This window comes from Python bivittatus, unplaced genomic scaffold (genome assembly GCF_059951505.1).
Source record: "Python bivittatus isolate LINGU-HERP-01145 unplaced genomic scaffold, Pbiv_v1 ctg000980_np1212, whole genome shotgun sequence".
NCBI lineage: Eukaryota > Metazoa > Chordata > Lepidosauria > Squamata > Pythonidae > Python > Python bivittatus.
The window spans coordinates 41,034,040-41,055,548 of NW_028277125.1; the positions used below are offsets into that span (position 1 = coordinate 41,034,040).

The 21,509-nt window shown below is 38.7% G+C and overlaps 1 protein-coding gene across 4 annotated transcripts in view; it reads right to left on the bottom strand.

Annotated features, from left to right (window-relative positions):
• NGEF (neuronal guanine nucleotide exchange factor) overlaps positions 1 to 21,509 on the bottom strand; it is a 76,790-nt gene that overhangs the window by 4,813 nt on the left and 50,468 nt on the right. For all 4 annotated transcript variants that reach the window (XM_088132572.1, XM_088132573.1, XM_088132575.1 and 1 more), the window contains exons 7-15: positions 17,156 to 17,316; positions 15,720 to 15,872; positions 11,937 to 12,066; positions 10,766 to 10,840; positions 7,318 to 7,407; positions 5,635 to 5,798; positions 3,374 to 3,529; positions 884 to 963; positions 203 to 307 (exon numbers count right to left, since the gene is read on the bottom strand). In XM_088132572.1, coding sequence (XP_087988698.1) covers positions 203 to 307; positions 884 to 963; positions 3,374 to 3,529; positions 5,635 to 5,798; positions 7,318 to 7,407; positions 10,766 to 10,840; positions 11,937 to 12,066; positions 15,720 to 15,872; positions 17,156 to 17,316 — 1,114 coding nt within the window. The remainder of the gene's footprint in view (positions 1 to 202; positions 308 to 883; positions 964 to 3,373; positions 3,530 to 5,634; positions 5,799 to 7,317; positions 7,408 to 10,765; positions 10,841 to 11,936; positions 12,067 to 15,719; positions 15,873 to 17,155; positions 17,317 to 21,509) is intronic.

The following is a 21,509-nucleotide window of genomic DNA, read 5'->3' on the forward strand; positions in this document are numbered from 1 at the left end:
ACATAAGAATTCAGCTTCATTGGCACTGAAATATTTTAATATTACTGCAGTTTGTAAATAAGAGTATGACAAATTGCATACTTATTCTCATTCATTTCCTTCGGCCACAGCCCACTATTGCGGTCCTTAATCATGGATGTAAAATAGAGTTCAATTATAATGGAACTGGGACATGACTCTGCATAAGTCTTGTTGATCTTACCATCATCTGTCTTTTCCAGAATGTTCAGGACATCAGCCAGTTCCAGCGAAAGTTCGTCTGGCTGCTGGGCTACGTAAGGATGGACACATTGTACTTGAGGGCAATCTGTTAAAGGAAAAGAAACAAATTAATTCAGTTTGCCAATCATGTATGAGAGGGAACTGCAAGGGTATCTTTAGTAGAATTAGGAACTAATGAAATCCTGGTTTATATGAAAAACTTGCTGCAAAATGTAGCATGCAGGAATCTCTCTCTCTCTCTCTGCAATTTTCCTGGCAATGTTTTGCCATTGCCTCTTTCGTAGGGCTGTGAGACAGTGACTTGACTCAGAATCACCCAGCTGGCTCCGTGACCAAGGCGGGACTAGAACTCACAGTCTCCCAGTGCCTAGCCCGGCGCCTTAACCACTACACCAACCTGCTCTCTCAATCAATAATACCCATCCTGATTTATATCTTGGAAGAACTGACATTGCTAAAACCCTGTAAAGTGGTGTTCCTCAACCTTAGCAACTTTAAGATATGTGGACTTCAACTCCCAGAATTCTGGGAGTTGAAGTCCACATATCTTAAAGTTGCCAAGGTTGAGGGACACTGCAATAAAGGAAGAAAAGTATGGCATGCTTCTCAGACCTGTTTGGATAGCACCTGTCAAGTCTTCCTTTTCCCTTACTTTCCTTACCCATAAGCCTGGATGTGAAGGAAACAAACTTGGTTCGTCGATTTGGAGCCAGCAAAATCATCCAGCGTTTCATTTCACTTCTGTGTGACATGTACGGGAAGAGAACACAGCAGTCAGTGTTTTCCATACAAGTTTGGAAAGGTTAGAAATCATGCAGCTCTTACAATTAGCTGTTCCTGCAAAGCCAACTTGCATATTTTTCTTTTTCTTCTATTTTGATAAAAGATATTTTCTTACATCTATGTAGGAATCAGAAAGCTCATATGGCTTCTTTTCCATAAGTTTCAGTGACCGTAAGATATATAAGAACCCATTTATTCTACTATTATTTTGCTTTCTATTAATCTCCTTCATTTAAAGTATTTTTCTTGCCTTGTACATAGCTTTAGGCCTTTCCCTCAATACTGCACCCTTCAGCACATGCAAACAGGTGAAATCCATGCGCACTTTATAATTCCTCTTGTCATCCAAGCCATTAAAATGTCATGCACCTGCAAAATGACTCATCTGCAGTTATTCATTTGTTAGAATGCCTTGCAGAATGTAATGCAATAAAGCAAAGCTACAAATTTCTGTGAAAACTGACCATGCTTCAGAAATGTTTGGTAGACTACAAAAATATAAATTCCACTATCATAGTCATCTTAGTTTTCAACTCTTGCTTTTAAAGAATGCATTGTTTTCTGAAAATACAGCAGTCATTTCCCTTTCCTAGTGTCAAATTAGATATGATACCAGGGACCTGTAACTAATATATAAATAAGAAAAACAAGGACTTACCATAAAGAGCATATATTTTGATTTCAGAACAGAACATGTTTGCTATGGTCCCTAACCAGTAAGGATGTGGTTAGGTAACTGAATTTATATTGCTTGAATGGAAATACATACTAATTAAAGTAGGAATAAAATAAAAATAAAATAGAACAATAAAATGCAAGTACTTGAGTGCTAAAAGATTCAGTACTTAAGACTAATCTATACATAAAACTACTTTGCAAGGGTTTAAAGAAGAACATACTCAGGTATATAAGGAGTTCTACAGAATTGCACAAACATTTAGATAGTGACCACATGGTCACAGTCATGTTTATGAGACTAAATCTATAGAATGTCCATATCTCACATAATGTGTTCCACCTGCCTCTTGAAGGAGACCATCAGAGAATGAAATGGCCCACTAGTGTGGAAAAAAAATAATTGAAATGCTTTAGCAGCTTCCAAACTCCTGAATTATTGTACTGAAGCACTGGGATGTATTTTGGATATGACTTATTTGCCAAAAATCTGAAATAGAGTTAACAAATTAATGGTGATCAAAGAGTATCAGGTATGTTTCTTATGATTTTAAGATTGGATTAATTTAACAAAAGATTTTTGTCCATGTTTATTAAACACCTGAGAGCAAAGTCTGGCTGACTTGCTATTCTGTAAGAGTAAAATAGATAAAGGAATCTGACCCTGTCCCACTACAGGGTCTGTCCCCACTACTGTCCCATTTGGTTTAATATACATTACTTGTTAATACAGTAATATGAGGATCAATACGCTTTAAATACGTGAATGCACTTTAGAATATATCACTTCCTGAAGAGGCATGGAATTACCAAGTATGAGATGTTGCAAAAAAGATTAAAGTTCAACACTGGAAGAACAGTGTGACCTCAATGTGACCCCACTGATTACACATATGATTGATGATGTGTGTTCACTTTCTGATTGTGAAATGATTCTCTACTGATGCAGTGGAAACAGTGATCGATATCATTCCATTACTCAAGGCTTAATTATGTTTTTATGGGCTGGGCTGAATAACTTCCTTTGTATGTAAAAAGCAAAAAGTGATTAACAAATTCAAAAAAGAGTTGCCACAAAAAAAAGTCCCCAATGTGACCTCTTCTTTGAGGTTCAAAGATCATGGGGTGGGATCAACTTCATTTGAGCATAGGATGTCCACAAAACAATTTACCTTTAAACAACAGCTTTATAGCCAAACAGGAGAAAAAAAATTATCTCCTTAGCACATCTTATATTCATTTTAGGAATGTTCTGCGACCATGAGTTCAAGAATGAGGATGACATGCTCCCAACAAAGGGGAGAAAACCCAATTTGGTTTGGCTTTCTAATTTCAGAATGGAAAAAATCATGACCCTATCTTTAATTCACTGTTTTGGGGGAGGAGGAAAAAAACTATTCTAGTTCTATCCAAAAATTAGATACTACATTTTTCTATGCCTAACCGTGAGAGTTGTAAAACAGAATCACACGGAAAACCCCCAAGGGGAACTAATCTTAGTGATAAAAATAAATCACAAGGTAGTTTCTGCTAAGATTTATACATAGAACAATTTCTGAATTGATTTCTGCACAACTTGCTCACTGATTATCCTGGAAAACCTAAAAATCCATAATCCATTAAGATGGAGCAAACTGAATGGGATCACCCACAGAATCCACACATTTGCACTTGTATCACTTGCTGTACTCACTGGGATAACGCCTTCAACATATAGCTCACTTCACGGTCATCTGCATTTTCTAACAGCCTCAGAATAAATACATTGGCCAAGCTCTGTCCTTGGTCCTCCAACTCTTCCACTCGAAGAAGCCCTCGAGGAGCAGAATCAAATACTTGGTACTTGTCACTGAAGGAAATAATAAAAGGTTAACTAGTCACAGGCTGGGTATAATTATTCTTTTAAAATGGGGCAAAGGAACAGGCAGAATATACTCGTCAGAGATGAACCAGAATGAAGTATTTTTGAAGATTAGAAGAATATATGACTTAATCTCAGCTATAAATTAAAGGGTACCTGGATATAATAAAATTCTGAAAAACCCTCTTATATTGCAAGGTACTCCTAGGGAGATTATTTTAAGGACAAGCAAGAATCAGATGACTGGGTTTGTGGCTGAATCCAGAAACTGGAAAGTAGCCCAATTCACCATGTGTTGCTCTGGGGGGTAGGTCAGGATTGGGGCACTTGCTCCTTTGTCTGCAACATTATTTGGGGAAACATATGCTGGCCTATGACTGTAATAAAGATTTGCTTTGGGAAAACTAGTCCAATCTCCTACTTATGATATAGCTTCAAAAAATATAAGCACCTAAAATGCCTTTAACTTCTTTGTTTTCCATTAGAATGGGATAAAAGATGCAGGGAAGTTAGACCATGATCCAGCTATAAATTGGGCCACATTTCTTAGGAATCAGTGCACAACTTTTCAAGTTAAGTGTGTTTTGATGTTTCTACTTCTGTGTGCTTGGGAAATTTAACCAATACCCCACTTTCCACCCCTGGCTGATCTTCAGCATCTCCAGTGATGCTCAAATGATACTATTTTATATATTGTATATAATATATATATATATATATATATATATATATGTATGTATGTATATGTATATGTATATGTATATGTATATGTATATTGTACATACATATACAACACACAAAACCTAAACTGGGATTGGTGAGAAAGGAATAATGTTTACAAGAACAAAAGACAGAAGTAAGATATATATTCACAACAACATATTGTTCAAAATTATTTCCATAGATAAATAGAAATAAAAATTAAGAATGTAATGTATAAATTTCAGAAGTGATAAATATATTTGGAACATTATTTTTTTAAAGCAATAAAATATTAAAGTATTTTATTAAAGGAAGAGGGAAGAGATGGGAACAGAGGAATGAAAAATAGAATAAGAATAAGGACCATTTGATTGCTCACCAAGAGAGACCATTGATATATACAAAATCACATAGAAAGAGTTTATTGATCACAATGAAATAATATTATATCCACCTCTTTTTCTTTCCACCTCCTATAAACTCAGTACCAGTCCAAAAACTACAATGGGATGACAAACTGCATGGATCAATTTGCTATAAGACTCATTCTATCAAACCAAGATATTCAGTGAGCAAATGCCAGAACGTATTACTTTTAAAAATTCCCCATTTTTAAAAACCTCCCATTAAGCTCCAGAACTGCATAACATATATGAAAATCCACTGACAATTTTGAGGAGACAAGGGAAATCCATCACCCCCATTTTGCCTTGAGCAGTGGGATTCAGAAGTAACAGAAGCAACAGGAGAGGGTTAACCGGTCTTTCTCTGTTGCAAATCTCAGTTTTTCAAAGACTTTGCCACAAAACTTGGGAAATGAAATAAAAGTTAATAATTCTTAATTTAAAAAATCCAGAATTATAAAAGGGTATGGATTTCATTTATTTTTAATTTAATTTAATTTTTCAATTCTGAGGCCACCTGACTGCACAAGTCTGGGCAGCTTACAATTAAAAAGAATAAAAAAGAAAATAGCATATATCAAAGAAAAGGGAATACAACTGACCAGAAGAACCAACCCTATAACACAAAAGACCAAGAAGATACCAAAAGAAACCCCTCAAACCCAAAGGGGCTTGATCATTGTCATAACCCAAGACCTGTAAGAACCACCAGGTTTTTAACAATTTGCAAAGAATCAGTAAACTGAGAGCAGTACTGATCTCCTGGGGGAATATCATTCTAGAGGGCAAATCTGCTTAAAACAATAATGACAGTTGAAAAGATTTGTCTAATATTTTATGCCTACGGCTAGGGCTGTAGTAACATGAGATCCTTTGGATGGTGGACAGGCTACAAATATTGTAAATAAATGATAAATTAATAAAACATTAACTGCTAATGAAAAATAATTTATCCCAGAATTGTTAATTTGTCTAATTCAGACTCACCCAGCAATTTGTCTGCATAATACTAATAAATCGTTGAAAAGGAACAAGTAGATTTCTCTAAAGAGTTTCTTTGTACGTAATGTACGAGATGTTTTAGGGCCATTCATCTGTTGGAGTTCTCCCTGCTTTAGCAGCCAGCGGGAATGAGAGATGATGGGCACAGACTAATGATGGAAGGAAAACAGAGATCAGAATTAATCAGAATTTACTGCTAAGAAAGGAAAGTGTTCCTCTTAAAACAAAGGCTAGCACCCTTTTGTCATTGCGGTCCTTCAAGAGGTGCATAGGGTGTAACAGGAGCATGGTAACATAGTCAGAAGGGCTGAAAGTGTGGCCTATCTGGTTCCATGACTCTTCATGGCTACAAAAATGGCCCTGGAGGACTAATACCTATCTCTACCCTAGAGTGGAAGCAGCCCATACTAACAAGAGTTACACAGTTCTAAGAGGTGGAATACAGTGTCAGTTTCTAACATTGCTACTAATACTGATGCTATTTATTAAAGATCTTTCTTGTAAATGTAAAAGAATGATAGAGGATATAAGTTACATGGGATGTAGCCAACTAGCTGGGATGGTATCTGAAGTAGCATAGATTTGAACGAGCAGCAGTCCCTCTGGAGGGTTTATGACTAGACCATTTCCCTAGAATTTCACAATAGATTTTTTATTATTCAGTATACATCCTGAATCCATTTGTGTGTTAGATTTACATTCTGTAATTCCTTCAGGAACTCAAAGCAGCATATACAGTGGTACCTCGGTTCACGAACGCTTCTGTTCACGAACAATTCGGTTCACGAACAGCACCGTTCGGAAAATTTTGCTTCCGTTCGTGAACTCCGCATCAGGTGACGAACAGGATCCGCGGCCATTTTCCCTGCTGTGACACGTGGTCGTGGCTTCCTGTAGGGAGGGGGACTCTCCCTCCAAGCAATAACTGCCTCCCCACCCGCCTTCCTGTCCTCCACGCCAGAAGTTGCGTCAAGCAAGGTTAGTGTTCTCTCTCTTCATACTGTACTGTACTTTGTTTCATATTTGTGTGGTTTAAAAAAAAATACATATGGTTCAGAACGGATTAACCGTATTTACATTGAACCTTATGGGAAAATTTGATTTGGTTGGCGACCAAAATTGGTTGGCGACCAAAGTCGTAGGGGTCAGAATGGATTAACCGTATTTACATTGAACCTTATGGGAAAATTTGATTCGGTTTGCGACCAGAGTCGCGGAACGAATTAAGTTCGTGAACCGAGGTACCACTGTATTGCATTCTTTTCTCCTATTTTTCCTCACAACAAAAACCCTATGAGGTAGGTTGGGCTGAAGGAGAGTGACTGGCCCCAAATCGCTAAATGAACTTCCATGGCAGAGGATAGACTTGAATCCTCAATCCATTATTCAGTATGAATGTCATCCATTTCAATTTGACCAGTCCTTCTGTAATGTAACCCAAGAAAAGAAGGTCTAAATAATATTCTGCTTAGTGAAAGCTAGAACACTTGTAATCATATTTTTTCTCAAAATTTGCCAGATCACAGTTTATCTCCATCAAGCAAAGAGGCTTTTCTTCCACAGCCCCAAATCCTATTTTTCAGATAATCTGCTTCCATCAAATTCTGCATGTTCTTTAAAACCCAATTCTCTTCTCTTTCATTATGATTTACCAGCTTATATTTATACCTTGATCTTAAATTCTAATTTCTTCTGGATGCTGATCATCTGTTCTGTGCGGCTCATCTTTCTAACACCTTCATTACATGCTTTCACCACCTAAAAGAGAAGGATAAGAGAACTTCAGAAATAGGATTCCTTGTCCTAAGATCCTGTCTTGGAGTTTATGCTGCAGTTAAAATGAAGGGACCATTCCAACTCTATGGAACCGCAATAAGCAAACAACATAGGGCAATCTAAGTATGGCAATACTTAGATTATGTTATGGTTAGGCAAGTCCTTGTCTACTTGCCTTAATTATAATCATAAGTGCACCTGCCAGCCCATTCAACATGCAGGAGTGGAAGTACTGAAACTCCCTGAGATCTACTAAGGACTTCCTGTCTCTCAAGTTGTTTCCATTGTCATAATTTTATTCAATGGGAAAGGCAATGGCATTATTGCCATATAAACAATAGATATGTTCTTGAGTCACTGGGAGTTGAGCTCAACTCAAGGGAAACTTTGTTTTTGCTCATTTTTTAATATTTCTGCTTAAGGGTCTGACTTCTAACCTAGGTTTCTTACAGATTGGTCACTCTTTCACTGTGTAAATGGACACATTTTAAAATAATCTCTGACTATATGACTTTAACAATGTCACATGTAATAGAACTTTTGGACAATGACACTTAAAAAACTATAGTGGACAGGGTCCTTGGGGCTGTGAGTTCAGCCACCTGCTCTTTAGATCCATGCCCCTCCTGGCTTGTGAAATCAGCCGGGGGGGTGTCATGCAAGTGGGTTCTAGTGATGGTTAATGCATCTTTGAGTGAAGGGGTTGTTCCCTCACCTCTTAAGGAGGCCTTGGTCCGCCCCCTCCTCAAGAGGCCATCACTAGACCCCACTATACTGGACAATTTTCATCCAGTATCTAACCTCCCCTTTTTGGGGAAGGTGATTGAGAAGGCGGTTGTGCAACAGCTTCAGAAGACCTTGGATGAAGCGGATTATTTGGATCCCTTTCTGTCAGGATTCAGGCCTGGGTATGAGACGGAAACAGGGTTGGTCGCGCTTTTGGATGATCTCTGGCAAGGGCAGGATGGGGGTTGTGCATCCATCCTTGCCCTACTTGACCTCTCAGCGGCTTTCAATACCATCGACTATGGTATCCTTCTGGATCGGCTCAGAGGATTGGGGGTGGGTGGCACTGTGTTGTGCTGGTTCACCTTCTTCCTCTGCGGCCAATTCCAGTTGGTGGTGGTTGGAGAGGAGAGATCCCGCCCTCGGCCCCTGTTATGTGGGATGCCACAATGTCTTATCCTGGTGCCTGGAGGCTATGAGGGTCTGGATGGGGAACAATAGGCTTCAACTGAACCCTGGCAAGACTGAGTGGCTGTGGGTTTTGGGGCCTTCTGGTGCTAGAGCTATGCCATATTTGGTACTGAATGGGGTTGCACTGCCCCAGACAGACCCTGTGTACAATCTGGGGGTCCTCCCAGACTTACGACTCCTGCTCAAAGAGCAGGTGGCAGTCATGGCTAGGAGGGCCTTTGCACAGCTTTGTGTTATACGCCAGTTGCGCCCATTTCTAGATCAGAGGGACCTAATCACTGTCACTCATGCCCTGGTCACCTCCCATTTGGATTTCTGTAATGTGCTCTACATAGGGCTGCCCTTGAAGAGTATCCGGAAGCTTCAGCTGGCGGAAAATGCAGTGGTGCAGGCAGTATGTGTGCCCCTAGGGCGGTACAAGTTACACCTCTGCTCCACAAGCTGCACTGGTTGCCAGTTTACTTCTGGGTCCAATTCAAGGTGCTGGCTTTGATCTTTAAAACCCTTCATGCCATGGGGCCGGGTTACCTGAGGGACTGCCTCTCCCCGATTACATCTACCCGTCCCATCAGATCTGGCAGAGAAGACATGCTGCGGATCCCGTCTGCTAGAGAATTACATTTGGCGGGTCCCAAGAGGTGGGCCTTCTCTGCCGTGACACACGCCTTGTGGAATCTTTTCCCACCAGAAGTGAGATTAGCTCCATTCCTCTTAACATTCCGCAAGTCCCTCAAGACCTGGCTATGTGATCAGGCCAGGGGGTCCCAGGGGACCAGGGAGATTTTATGATGGCTCCCTTATTAATTTTATCCCCTCCTATTTTGTGTTTTTACAGTTTTTTATGTGTAATTGTTTTTATATATTTATTCTTTTTAACTGTTGTACACCACCCAGAGTCACCTTGTGTGAGATGGGCGGCTATATAAATATGATAAATAAATAAATAATGTTTCTGAAATTTAATGTTTCATTCAAACAGGGTGGGCAGACTAATTCAATTGCACTAAAATATTTGGCTGTAAGACTTAGCATATAAGTCTTAATATGCTATTAAGATCCTGGTCCCACTGATATTGAGGGCTGATCAAAAGAATCATTTCTGAATGATTTTAAAGATATATTTCTGCTTGCTACATAACTTTTGGCATGCACCTGCCAATATGTTATGGCCTGTTCAACATACTGGGATGCTGTGAAATTCCAATCTAGTTCCCATTATTGAATCATGTCAAAACCAGAATATCTTATTCATTTATATATTCAATTTTTATAACACATGGGTTGCTGCATTTTGAACCAAGCAGAGTTTCAGAGTGGTTTTTGAAAGCAGTTCATGTAGAGCAAATTGCATTATTCCAACCGGGTGGTGATAAGCACATGAGTCACTGTCATAAGGTATTCCCACTCCAAGTAAGGTCACAATTGGTTTTTGTGCATGGTAAAAATCACAGGTTACAACTTTTTAAAAATAGAAATGAGTGTTTAGCTTTAATTTATATCTGCAGGCAATATGTATACTTTTGGCCTCAACATGGATGGACTAGACTGGAGGCAGAGTTGCCATCCTGCATGACTAAGGGAGGGCAGGTACCTTCATATTTCCCTTCTTATCAGACACTGGTTCAGCTTAATAGTAAAATGTATAATTTGGCCTAGCCCAGAAATGTGCATTTGGACAGAGAGGACACATGCTCAGGGGATTCCTAAAAATGGAGTTCAAATGAAATGAAACACTTTTAAAGATACATGCCATGACTCAACAACTTTGGGATCATAAAAGTAATCCTGCACTTCTAGATGCAAATCTGACCTACTAACAGTCTTCGAACGGTGGCAGCTAATTAAATTAACTGCTCTCCATGGATTTTTATCACCTTCAAGCGTCTGACAAAAGCTATTGGATCCTAAAGTCAGAATCTGTTTTTCCTCAGAAAACGTATTTCCTCTAAGGATCCTTACATAGGTATACAGTTTAATGTCAAATCACCACTAATCAATCCCTGCTCACGTAATCATTTGAATAGTTTCCTTTAAGGCCAACTGAAGAATTTTATAAAAATATTATAATGCCATTTTCATGGCTGTCAGCTCATTAAAACTGCATTTGTCTAAAAGAGAAAGTGGAAAACCTAAACAAACTTACTATTTCCAGTTCCTTGTGAGCCTCGAGGGCAGTGATTTCACGTTCAGATTTTTCTTCCATTTTCTTCAAGATATTCTGCACAAGAAGCAAGAAAAATGTTATTAACTTCTGCACCTGGTTCTGATAACACAGTAGGACATTTTTAATAGGGTTTTTCTGTATGTGCTCCAATCCAGGTCAGATATATAAATATACAGTGGTACCTCAGGATACGAACTTAATCCGTTCCGTGACTCTGGGCGTATCCCGAGTTGGTCATAACCCGACGCAAATTTCCCCATAGGGTTCAGTGTAAATCCGGTTAATCCGTTCCGCCCTCCGAATTTGGTCGCACCCCGAAGCAAATTTTCCCATAAGGTTCAATGTAATTACCGTTAATCCGTTCTGGCGTCCGCGGACCACGCGCCAGGGGCGGGAGAACGGCCGGGCGCCATGCCACATGCGGGAAAAAGGCCGGGCGCGGTGCGGCGTGGCGGGAGAATGGCCGGGCGCGGCGTGGCGCGAGAACGGCCGGGCGCGGCGCAGCAGGAAAAAGGCCGGGTGCAGTGCGGCGGGAGAACGGCCGGGTGCCGCGCGGCGCGGCGGGGTGGGAGAACGGCCGGGCGCCGCGTGGTGCGGCAGGGCGGGAGAACGGCCGGGCGCCGTGCCGCGCAGCAGGAAAATGGCCGGGCGCCATGCCGCACGGCGGGAAAACGGCCGTGCGTCGTGCTGCACGGCGGGAAAATGGCCGCGGACCACGTGTCAGGGGCGGAAAAATGGCCGCGGACCACGTGTCAGGGCGGAAAAATGGCCATACCCCGAGGCAGAGTTCGCACATCGAGGTAAATTTTTGCGGCCGGAGCTGGTCGTAACCCGAAAAGTTCGTTAGTAGAGGCATTCATATCCCGAGGTACCACTGTACATACATACACACACACACATTTCTAACTCCTCTGTCCTTGTTCTGTGTATTGTTGAACAGGTTCTACTTGAGTACATGTGTAAGAACATGCTGCTGATGTAGTAATACAATCTTTGTCCTCACAAAACAGAGTGCTTACAGATCTACTTCTACGCAGCCTAATACCCATGAATGTTCCTTATTGGCTTTTCCTCCCCCATTTGAATTTTGTGATCTCCTTCACAGGTAGCACCACACAGAAATGAAAAGAAGAATATAACTTTGTCATACCTGCACCAGCAGCTTCAGCCTAGTAATTCTTTGAAAAGGCAAAATCAAGAAAGATGAGAAAGGCAGGCCTTTGCATTTTGGATCCAGTTCCAACTGTGAGATCACCTCCCGGAAAGCTGGCTTGTCTTGGCTGACAACATAGACAGATTGAGAGCAGTATTTGTTATTTCCTTTTGTTTTAAACCTGTAGGAGTAACTGACCTGCTCTATGTGATTCTTTTAATCGATGACACTACCTTCCTCAATACTCCTGGCCTTTGGCTTGGGTCTTGTTTTGAAAATTGTGGTGGAAAAATGTTAGCACTCTGAATGTTGGTTTATGCTTGAATCTATCTATAATATTGGAGAATGGAAAAACAGACCTTTTATGTGCAAGCAAGGGTAATGGCTTCCCCTGTGTAGCACACACAGAGTTAGCTGCATATGCTGTGTGTGTGGGTGTGTGTGAATGGAGTGTGTGTCCAAGCAGTTGAGTCAGAGACATAATTATACATTTTTACACAGTCAGATTATTGTGGTATGGTGAAATGCATATAGTCACAGAAGACAGCTTTCTATAAAGTGCTTTAACCAAGGGAGACCTAGCTGGAAATGTCAAGATGAAGAACTCACCTGGCCCAGATGGGAAGCAGCTCACACTGACAGACAGGCCAGGTCTGTCAGTGTCAGGGATATGGTTGGTGTGATTCAGTGGTACAGAAAAGCAGCATACAATTTTTGTTTATGCTGCACAGAAACTCACATTATTGGATTCCTCACAGCCAAGAAAAGGCAGCATTGTAAGGGAACTTTGTGTTCATAATGACCTACAATAGATGGAAGCCTTTGAAATAAAAAGATTAAATCTAAATTATTGGTTTAAAGCCGAAGTGCACAACAGCTCTTTCCAGCTAGGGCTGCCCTTGGCCTTTGAATAGCATGCCAGGGGCCAGAATCCAAAAAATAGTGGGTGGACCAGGAAAAAAACTAAATTTAATTTAATTTATATTTAAATGTAAGTAAAACTAAGTATAGACAAGCATTTATTCCTCAAATCACGTATTTACAAATTTCCTTCCTCAGTCACATTTAAAATCACAGTTTGATAACAATTTGGATGTCTCTAGAAGCTGCATCCCAAGTTATCAGGGGTTTTTGATTGGGCATTCTTGGTTCATAGGTTCAAACATACATTGCACTGTCAACACTGGAAGACAACTCACGCAAACACTGAACTCTGGCTCAAGTGAATTCTAGACCTGGTGAGACCCAGATGAGTCACTGAATGATTTTTTCTGACAGAAGGAATGGATGGAACAAACCTCAGGCCAGTTTGGCCCGGGACCTGGAAGAGGAGTATAATCATGCAACACATATACAACAGTAAGCACATTGAGTTGAACAGCCATTATAGCTTTTCTCTGAAAGATTTCCCATTGACTTTATATCTCTGTTTTTGTTGCTTAACTTTTGGTTACTGGAGCAACTTCAAATGGAGGCATAACAAGAAATTCAGAGAATGCACTACTTCTTACCTAATTACAATTGATGCATCTAATGATTTGCACTGTTCTTTGATGTTTTGACCAGAGATTGATGCAAGAGGTGAAGTCCCACTACACCATGCTAACCATATTTATCTACTTCAGTCTACTTTCTTTCCAGTGTTACTCATTCCCTAATTTATCCTTCCTATGCAAGAATTATTCTCAAACCAAGAATAACTTCCATCCTGTAACATCACAGATCTTTAAGGAATACCATTCCCTGCTATTAAATACTTGTTAAGGAGCAATTTAACCTTGAATTACAGGAAGAAATGGTAGTTGGAATGGCAAGGACAAAAGTATGCTTGTAACAGCTTTGCAGTATTTATAGTACATCTCAATTGCTTAAGAATCAGACATTACAGAGTATGAATTGGTTCAAAGATTTATTTCTCTTCCTCTGGATACAAAATGGGTCTATAAAATGAAAACCAGTCATCACTATTGGTGAGTTGCTACTTTTCCCAAAGTAGCACTATGGTTCTAATTCTATGGTCAATACTATCAAAAGAAAGCTGTTGTAAACTGTTGAGAATCAGAAAGATTCAACAGCATACAAATTTGAACAATAATAATAGTAAGAATAATAATATACATAATCAGCATAAAAGCAGATAGCACTGGACTAATTATTACTATTTTTATCTGTGTTTAGGCAAATGCTTTTCTGCTTTCATTACTCATTTCCTACATATTTTAAATATTCTTTTCAGACTGCCTCTTTTCTGTTATAAAGGTGTACACACACACACACACCCCCTAAATATTATTAAATGCGTGAATTTTTATTACCCAAATATTAATATCATAATATCCAGTTATGAATTCCAAATGTATTACTTTTATAAAAGATCAGAAATTATGCTGCTGTTTTTCTTCTGCTAATAAACTTTATATTTTTTTTCCACTTTACTACCAATATGAAGTGGTTCAAAGACAGCACGTAGATTGTATCCTGCAGCTCTTTTCTTTACATCATAAGCAAAACAAATAGCAGCAAGCTGATATCTCAATAATAACAAAAAAATCATTCCTGGAGCATATGCAGAAGTTAGGTAGAGATATCTAATTAAGACAGTGTATCTCATACCGGTAAAGTGCAGGGCAAATGACTCTGATCTATAGAAAGTAATTAAAATAGATATGGACACCTTCAGATAACCCCATGGCCCATTCTTGCTTTTGCTGATAAATTTGGTCATAATTACCAGACCTATGTATCATATGTAATGGTTGGATGTAGCCTTTCAAAGCTTATGTTTAGAGTGTTATGCGATATAATAATTAGCCAACTTACACCCTTCCCTGGGCCTCAATTTGACCTAATTACTGAAATACAAAGCTATCCTTACTGGACATATCTGGTACAGAGGACTTCAGCATGAACCACTATGAATGGCTGAATCTGGTCTTTTTAACTATAAATGTTTGACATGATTCTGCCTAGCCTTTGTTAGATGCTTTTGGTAAAAATGTTCCTGACATTATCAGGAAACAACTTGTTAAATTACTTTTACAGATAACATGTGAATTAATTGGGCTTTTTTGTCTCTTAAATATTTTTGCCTAAACTTTCTCAGGAGGGTTGAAGGTGATCAAAGTGCTATAATTATTAGGGAAGCTTCAAGCAGTATTTTTAACTCTGCTTACTATGATGAATTTATATTGTTTTCTTGTTTTTATGTGTGTGCTCACAATTGTTAGTTCATTTCTTAATGTAATTAGGAATTTTTTTCTAAAAGCCTAGAGTTATCTGCAACATGTATGGTCTGTTCCAATGTTCTGAACCAATCTTGATTAAGCTGGTAAAATTAGATGTGTTATCAGTCACAAAAAGTGAGTCTTTTTGTGACTGATAACACATCTAGTTTTACTAGCTCACCACTTAGAAGAGCTTCTGTTCTTCCATGAATAGGTAGGAAAGAAAGGTGTCCTGCCAAGATTAAAGGAGGGCAAGGAGATACAGATCATATGTTATAAAAATTGTAGACTGAGCCATGTAGACTGAGGGACAGAACAACATACAAAGGTAATAGCCCTCTTTCTGCCTAGGTACATGTCTATCTTTTTTTCTGGTACGAAATGGATTACAGGGAAAGCACTTAATTATACCTTGAAAACAGACTTGAGTTCCTAAAAACTGGTGAAAACAAGTTCTCCCTGTGGGCTAAACTATTAAGACACTGAAAGCTATCCAATTGCTGTGCTGGAGTTGAACTGTTTCATTAGGAAGCCATGCTTGAGAAATTACACTTACAGAAGTTGCTTGTAAGCTCTTTCCTGGTAGGTCTGGTTGGACACATAAGTTACATATACTGAGAAGTGGCTAATAGTATGCTGATAGACAATGTCGCAGACATCAGAGATTATAATGTTCTCTTCTACCCGCTTCTCAAGATCTAAGAGGAATCTAAATGAGAAATCAAGAATTAATCATTCAAATAAGTATAAAAAATTGATATAGTCAACAAAGAGAAAGCAAGGATCACTACAGAAGCTTCAGTTTCAGTGTTTTGCCACAATACTTTTCAGGGAGACTAATCAATATAGACTATAAAATATTTTCATTTTTATTTGCATTGCTGAATGAACTTTATTTTTTTTATACTATGTTTGAGCCATGTGAGTATTATATCTGAAAGTTCATTACCTTTTTTAAAATGTTATCTAGTGTAAACTAAATCATGACTATTCAATCATTTTCACTTTATTTGATAAATAGGTTTAAACAACATATTACACAATATCAGCAAAAGATACTGATGGTCCAATTTTTAAGCTGAGATACACTGTCCCCTAGACAGACATGGAAAACATGTGACTAAGAATTTACTGAAGGATTCTTGTTGTTTGTTTTTTAATTAATTAATGGCCAATTCTTGGCACTGTTCTCTATAAATTAAAGATTTCTGCCCTCATTTCATGGGAAGGGGCCACAGTGACCACATACCCATGGCCAGACATCTGATTCCCACGAAGAAAAGTAGCTGTATAATAAGGAATGTATAATCCTATTATATGTATCGGTGCAGAAATAAACTAATTATGTTATGACTGATATCCACATAACAACTGCAGTAAAGAATCTGGTAAACACATAGAGTGAAAGCCAGAATATTTGTGGCTTGTTTCTGGTTCAAGTTCAGTCTGGAACATTACCAATCTGGAATTATTTATGTCATATGAATATGACTCTTGACAAATGAGAGACCTGCTCAATCCAACACTGTATTTCCAAAATGTTCAATTAAAAAGACACACTGTCTTTAATACTGGAGGTAATAAATAGTTACCAGGACTGTTTTTAAACAGATTGGCCCCTCTGAGAGAGCTTGCAGCAGGAGTCCAAATAGGAACAGGACTGTGGAAATCACCAGGGATGTTTCCCAATCACCATGCTGCCATCCATAATTCCCTCAACCTACAAAGTACACTTCCTTACAACAGGAAGGAAGTGGGCTTGTCTTATGCAGTTTTCTCACGTGGCTGCTTCTGATGCAAAAGATATAGGATTTAATAATCATACCACTTCCGAGAAGCAATTTTGACAATACTGTACATTTTACTATGTTATTAAGAGAACATATTCACTCATATACAGGAAGATGGAAATAAGCATAACCACTATCTGTCCCTTTCAGGGAAAAATGGGGAAGTTTCATCTCTACTCATAACAACCATTAAAAGATTTACCGCTCACTGACTGCCATGACATCCAGGACATTCGAGAAGAGGATGTGAGCCTCTGAAGGATGCAAAATCTTTTTCAATCGCTCATTTTCCATGAAATGATCTATCAATAAATTCAGACTTTTGTAGTACGAGGCTTCTGAAGTGACCAGTTCAAACATAGCCTGTAGGAGAATTCCAAAACTGTATTATGAAGTTGTGATTCTGGAAACCCTCCATTATTGTTAGTTAACTCTCGGTTTCATCAGAGGACAGGGTAAAAGTTAACAAATCTCTGAATATTTATTTCATTCACTACCACGGCAGTCTGCTTCACAAGAATAAAATGAAATTGAAAATACATATATGAAACAGCCATGTAAATAATTGCTGAAAAAGATGAGAGTTTGTTAGAATGGTTTATGTACACTGGAGGAAATATGCAGATTGTGGAGACTGCTATTCTGGTCCAGTGAATGGCCTCTCTACTTATAGCCAGCTGATGCAAGTGCTCCATTGACTTCTGTGGATGTTCATCTATGCAGATGAAATGTTGGGAGCTTTTAAGCAAAATATAGTTACAGCTGAATCCAAGTCTGTAGGTTTAAGAGCAACAGGGCCAAAATACTTTTTCTTACGGGTTACGACTTGAAAATATTCTCAAAATAAGTCACTCAGCAGAAGGTACTATAGTTCTAGGATGCATGACGTCCATTATTTTGCATTTTTCATTGCACTTTCAGAAAAAAATGCCACTGTGTGGATTGATAAGAATTATATAGATTTTAGTTGGAAGGGGAAAGGGAGTGATAGCGATGTTGTAAAAGTGAAAAAACATTGCTTGTGAAAAAAGCAGTAAGAAATAGACTGAAGATAAACATTCCATTTCAGCATTATTGCCAGCTTTTAATTATTATGGATTCACATAAAGCAGATAGTTCCTTAATTGCCTGGTATGGGAATACTGTTTCATAAACAGAATAGACAAAATGAGGCAACAAAACATCTGAGAGACAAAGTAAAGAAGATTGCTCATATTTGGGAGTTTCTCTAAAGCTGGTCCCCTTTTCAGAAAAGTATTTAACTATTTAAATATACATGTCTCATTTCTTTAACACTTCAATTTATGTTAGTGAAATTCTGAAATGGATAGCAAGAATGAAAGATGTCTTGATTTAATCCAGCACAACCATCATAAATAACCAGTACTGAACTGAAACGTAAGGCTGTTCTCCTTCCCTGAATACCATAAAAACACTCCCCATTATTTTAGCGACCTTATTGTGTTATACGTTGATGGGAACCACTCTCTTTGCTTAATGCAGCTGAACATGGATAGCTAGTAGTATGCTGTCAAGGAGCACACCTCCCTTATATCAGGCTGTCTTTACCTAGGGACCTTCAGTAGAAGATTTCTTCCTCAAGTATATGTGGCAGGTAGAGAGCAGAGCCACCAGCTCTGGGCTGCAAAAATTTGGAACGGTACTCAGTGGAAGCAAAGAATGAGTTTTCTGTATCTCTTTCCCACAGTCTAGTGGTTGTCTGGATTTTTGCAGCTGAGATATGATAGCCCTAAGAGAGAGAATCTTCTTTGTGGTACACCTTATTGGGAAATGGCCTTGTCAGAAAATAACTAGTGTGGACTTTGCATTGTTTCTGTAAGATTGCATAGACATGTTTCACTCCTGGGCATTTAAACTAAGATTCTATTGGTTAATCTATATTCTTTTAAATGCCTTATAGTTGTTTACATTTGTTTCGTTGTTTTATTATACATGTATTTATTCTCATATAACTTTTTTTAGACACAGTTACTATATACACTGTCCTAGTACACATAAAAATGAAGAGCATTTTTTAAAACAATTTTAATAAATAATCCTATTTGATTCAGATAAAAGGTGGATTGAGTTACATGTTCAAAGGGGAAATTATCTATTTATACTGCATTGCTGTCCATGGATTGCATATCCACACATGAAGTCACATATAACTAGAACTGAATCAAAGCAAAAGTCTTGCTCCCAGTAACGAAGCTACCAGTACAGGATGGCAAGGCGAGGAATAATAGCCTAGTTTCTATGGCAACAGGGATGCATTCCCTATTCCCCCTCCAATCATACGGAAAGCAAGGCAAAGACTTTGTTAACATTCAATGACACTGTCAAATAGCTAAATATAATTGCCCGTATTACACTTGTCGTCATTATATTCTGTGGTTCCGAAATGCACTACGCATAACCACACACTGAAAAAATGTTGGAATGCCAAAATCTGGCACAAAACTAACAGTAACATTTCAAATAGGTTTTAAATTGCAATTATTGATTTACCCTAAAAAGCTCAGCTGGGGTTGAACTATTCCACTATTGTGATTTTTAAGTTTTAAGGCAGGGCTTAAAACTTTCCTTTTTACCCAGGGTTTTTTAGAATTTTAATGTTTTAGAGATTTTAGTTTTAGTTTTAATTTTGTTTTAGAATTGTAAGTGATTATGGAATTTTATATGTCACATATGTATTCTTGTAAGCCATTCAGAACAACTATAAATAACATTTAAAAATGCTAACCTAATCAATAGCTGCATTTGTATGACAAATGGACTACAAACTAGCCAACCATATTTTAATCTAGATAGATATATGAACTTAGTCATATGGTTTGTTTATGAGTCTTGCACAGTATCTTGTGCAAACCCAGAACACTGGATTTTATTAAATCATGATTAATTATGGACAAACATGTACAAACTAGCTTCTTACATGATTGCAATAGTTATGAAACGATCTGTGGATTCTTCATTCCAGTGTTAACAATATATATGCCTCTAAAGATATTCCAGTGAGGCCAAAAAATCCCTCGCCTCCCTCTTGAAGTGAGGGACAACACTAGGATAAAAAGTCAGTATATGTGGCCAGAGTATGACAGGTATGTGCTTAAATAAAGCTTAATAAAATTTATTTAGGTTTTCAAAAGAAGACTAAATATGCGCTCCTGCCATTGTCCCCAGGGCAGAATAATGATAAGAAATTAAATGTAATTGTCCAGAATCACTGCAAAAATATTTTCACATGCTAGTAATTAAATTATAAATTCATGTAATTGTTAGGCAGTTTTTCAAGCCACCTCCATTATAGTCACATTCTTGGTCATTTCCTTCTTGTCAGCATGGTACAAGAACCTGAGTAATATCTCCTCTAGCCTGTCTTTCTATTTTTTGCATCATTAAATCACTCCCGTTTAGCACAAGGAAGTCCTGGTGATTCATGTTTTTTCTGTACTTGATGCTCAACAGATGTCTAGATAATTAAAGCTATCCATCAGTGATATAGTCATTTTTATCATTATCCCATTAGTGTTCCCCCCTTACTTATGCTCATCTAAAATACTTCAACCTGCTACAGTGTACGCTTATTGTAACTGGCAGCATAATTTCAAGATTTACTGTAAAGGTAAAGCCATAGCTTCTTCGTACACTTTTCTCTTATACCCAAACTGTTTGGCAAGTCCTAAAAAAGCAAAAATATGAAGTTTTAGGATAATATTTTAACAGATATATGTCTATTTGTATCAGATAGTGATAGATAAACCCCATCATCCCTAATTCCAAAGGAACATATTAGTTTTCTAAGCAATTTCTTCTTCCATTGATTGAAGACAGAGTATGCATTCTAATTGCTTTCTCTTTACCTGCAGCTTCTTTCAGCGTTACTTGCATTTAATAATTGCTGAGCTTCATCTTAGTGGAAGTAATGCTATGTGCAGGTGGACCCAAGGACCACACTAGGCAAAGTCACTTGAATAGTCAAGTAACTTTAAAATCACGGATGCAAAAAAGATGTTTAGGTAGTCCTTCGGTAGCAACGGGAACCAGGATTGCCATTGCTAAGCGATGTGGTCATGTGACGTCACACTTTAGGACCATATCGCTTAGTGATGGCAATCCCGGGCAGTCCCGGTTGTCACTGTAATCCCAAGACATGTGACGTGTTAAGCAGGAAGAGGTAGAAGTCCCATGTAAGGACAGTGGGGGTGCCGCAAAGGTGTGGGGAGGCCAGGGGAGGGCCTGGGAGGCCAAGGCAGGCTGCGCATAAGTTGCGGGAGAATGGAAGAGGGCCAGTGGAGGCTGCGCATGGGTGGGGGGTGTTGCAGGTGGTAGAAAAAGCAGGAGCAACTTACTGGAGCAATTTGTAACCTTCCCTGCTGGCTTCCCCATTAAGTTTGCTTATGGGAAGCTGGCAGGGAAGGTCACAAATAGCGATCACATGACTGCAGCTCCCTGTAATGTCATAATTGCAAGCTGGGCACATAAGCGCCTGGATTGCAATCATGTTACCGTGGGGGTGCTGTGATGGCCACAACTTTGAGGACTGGTCATAT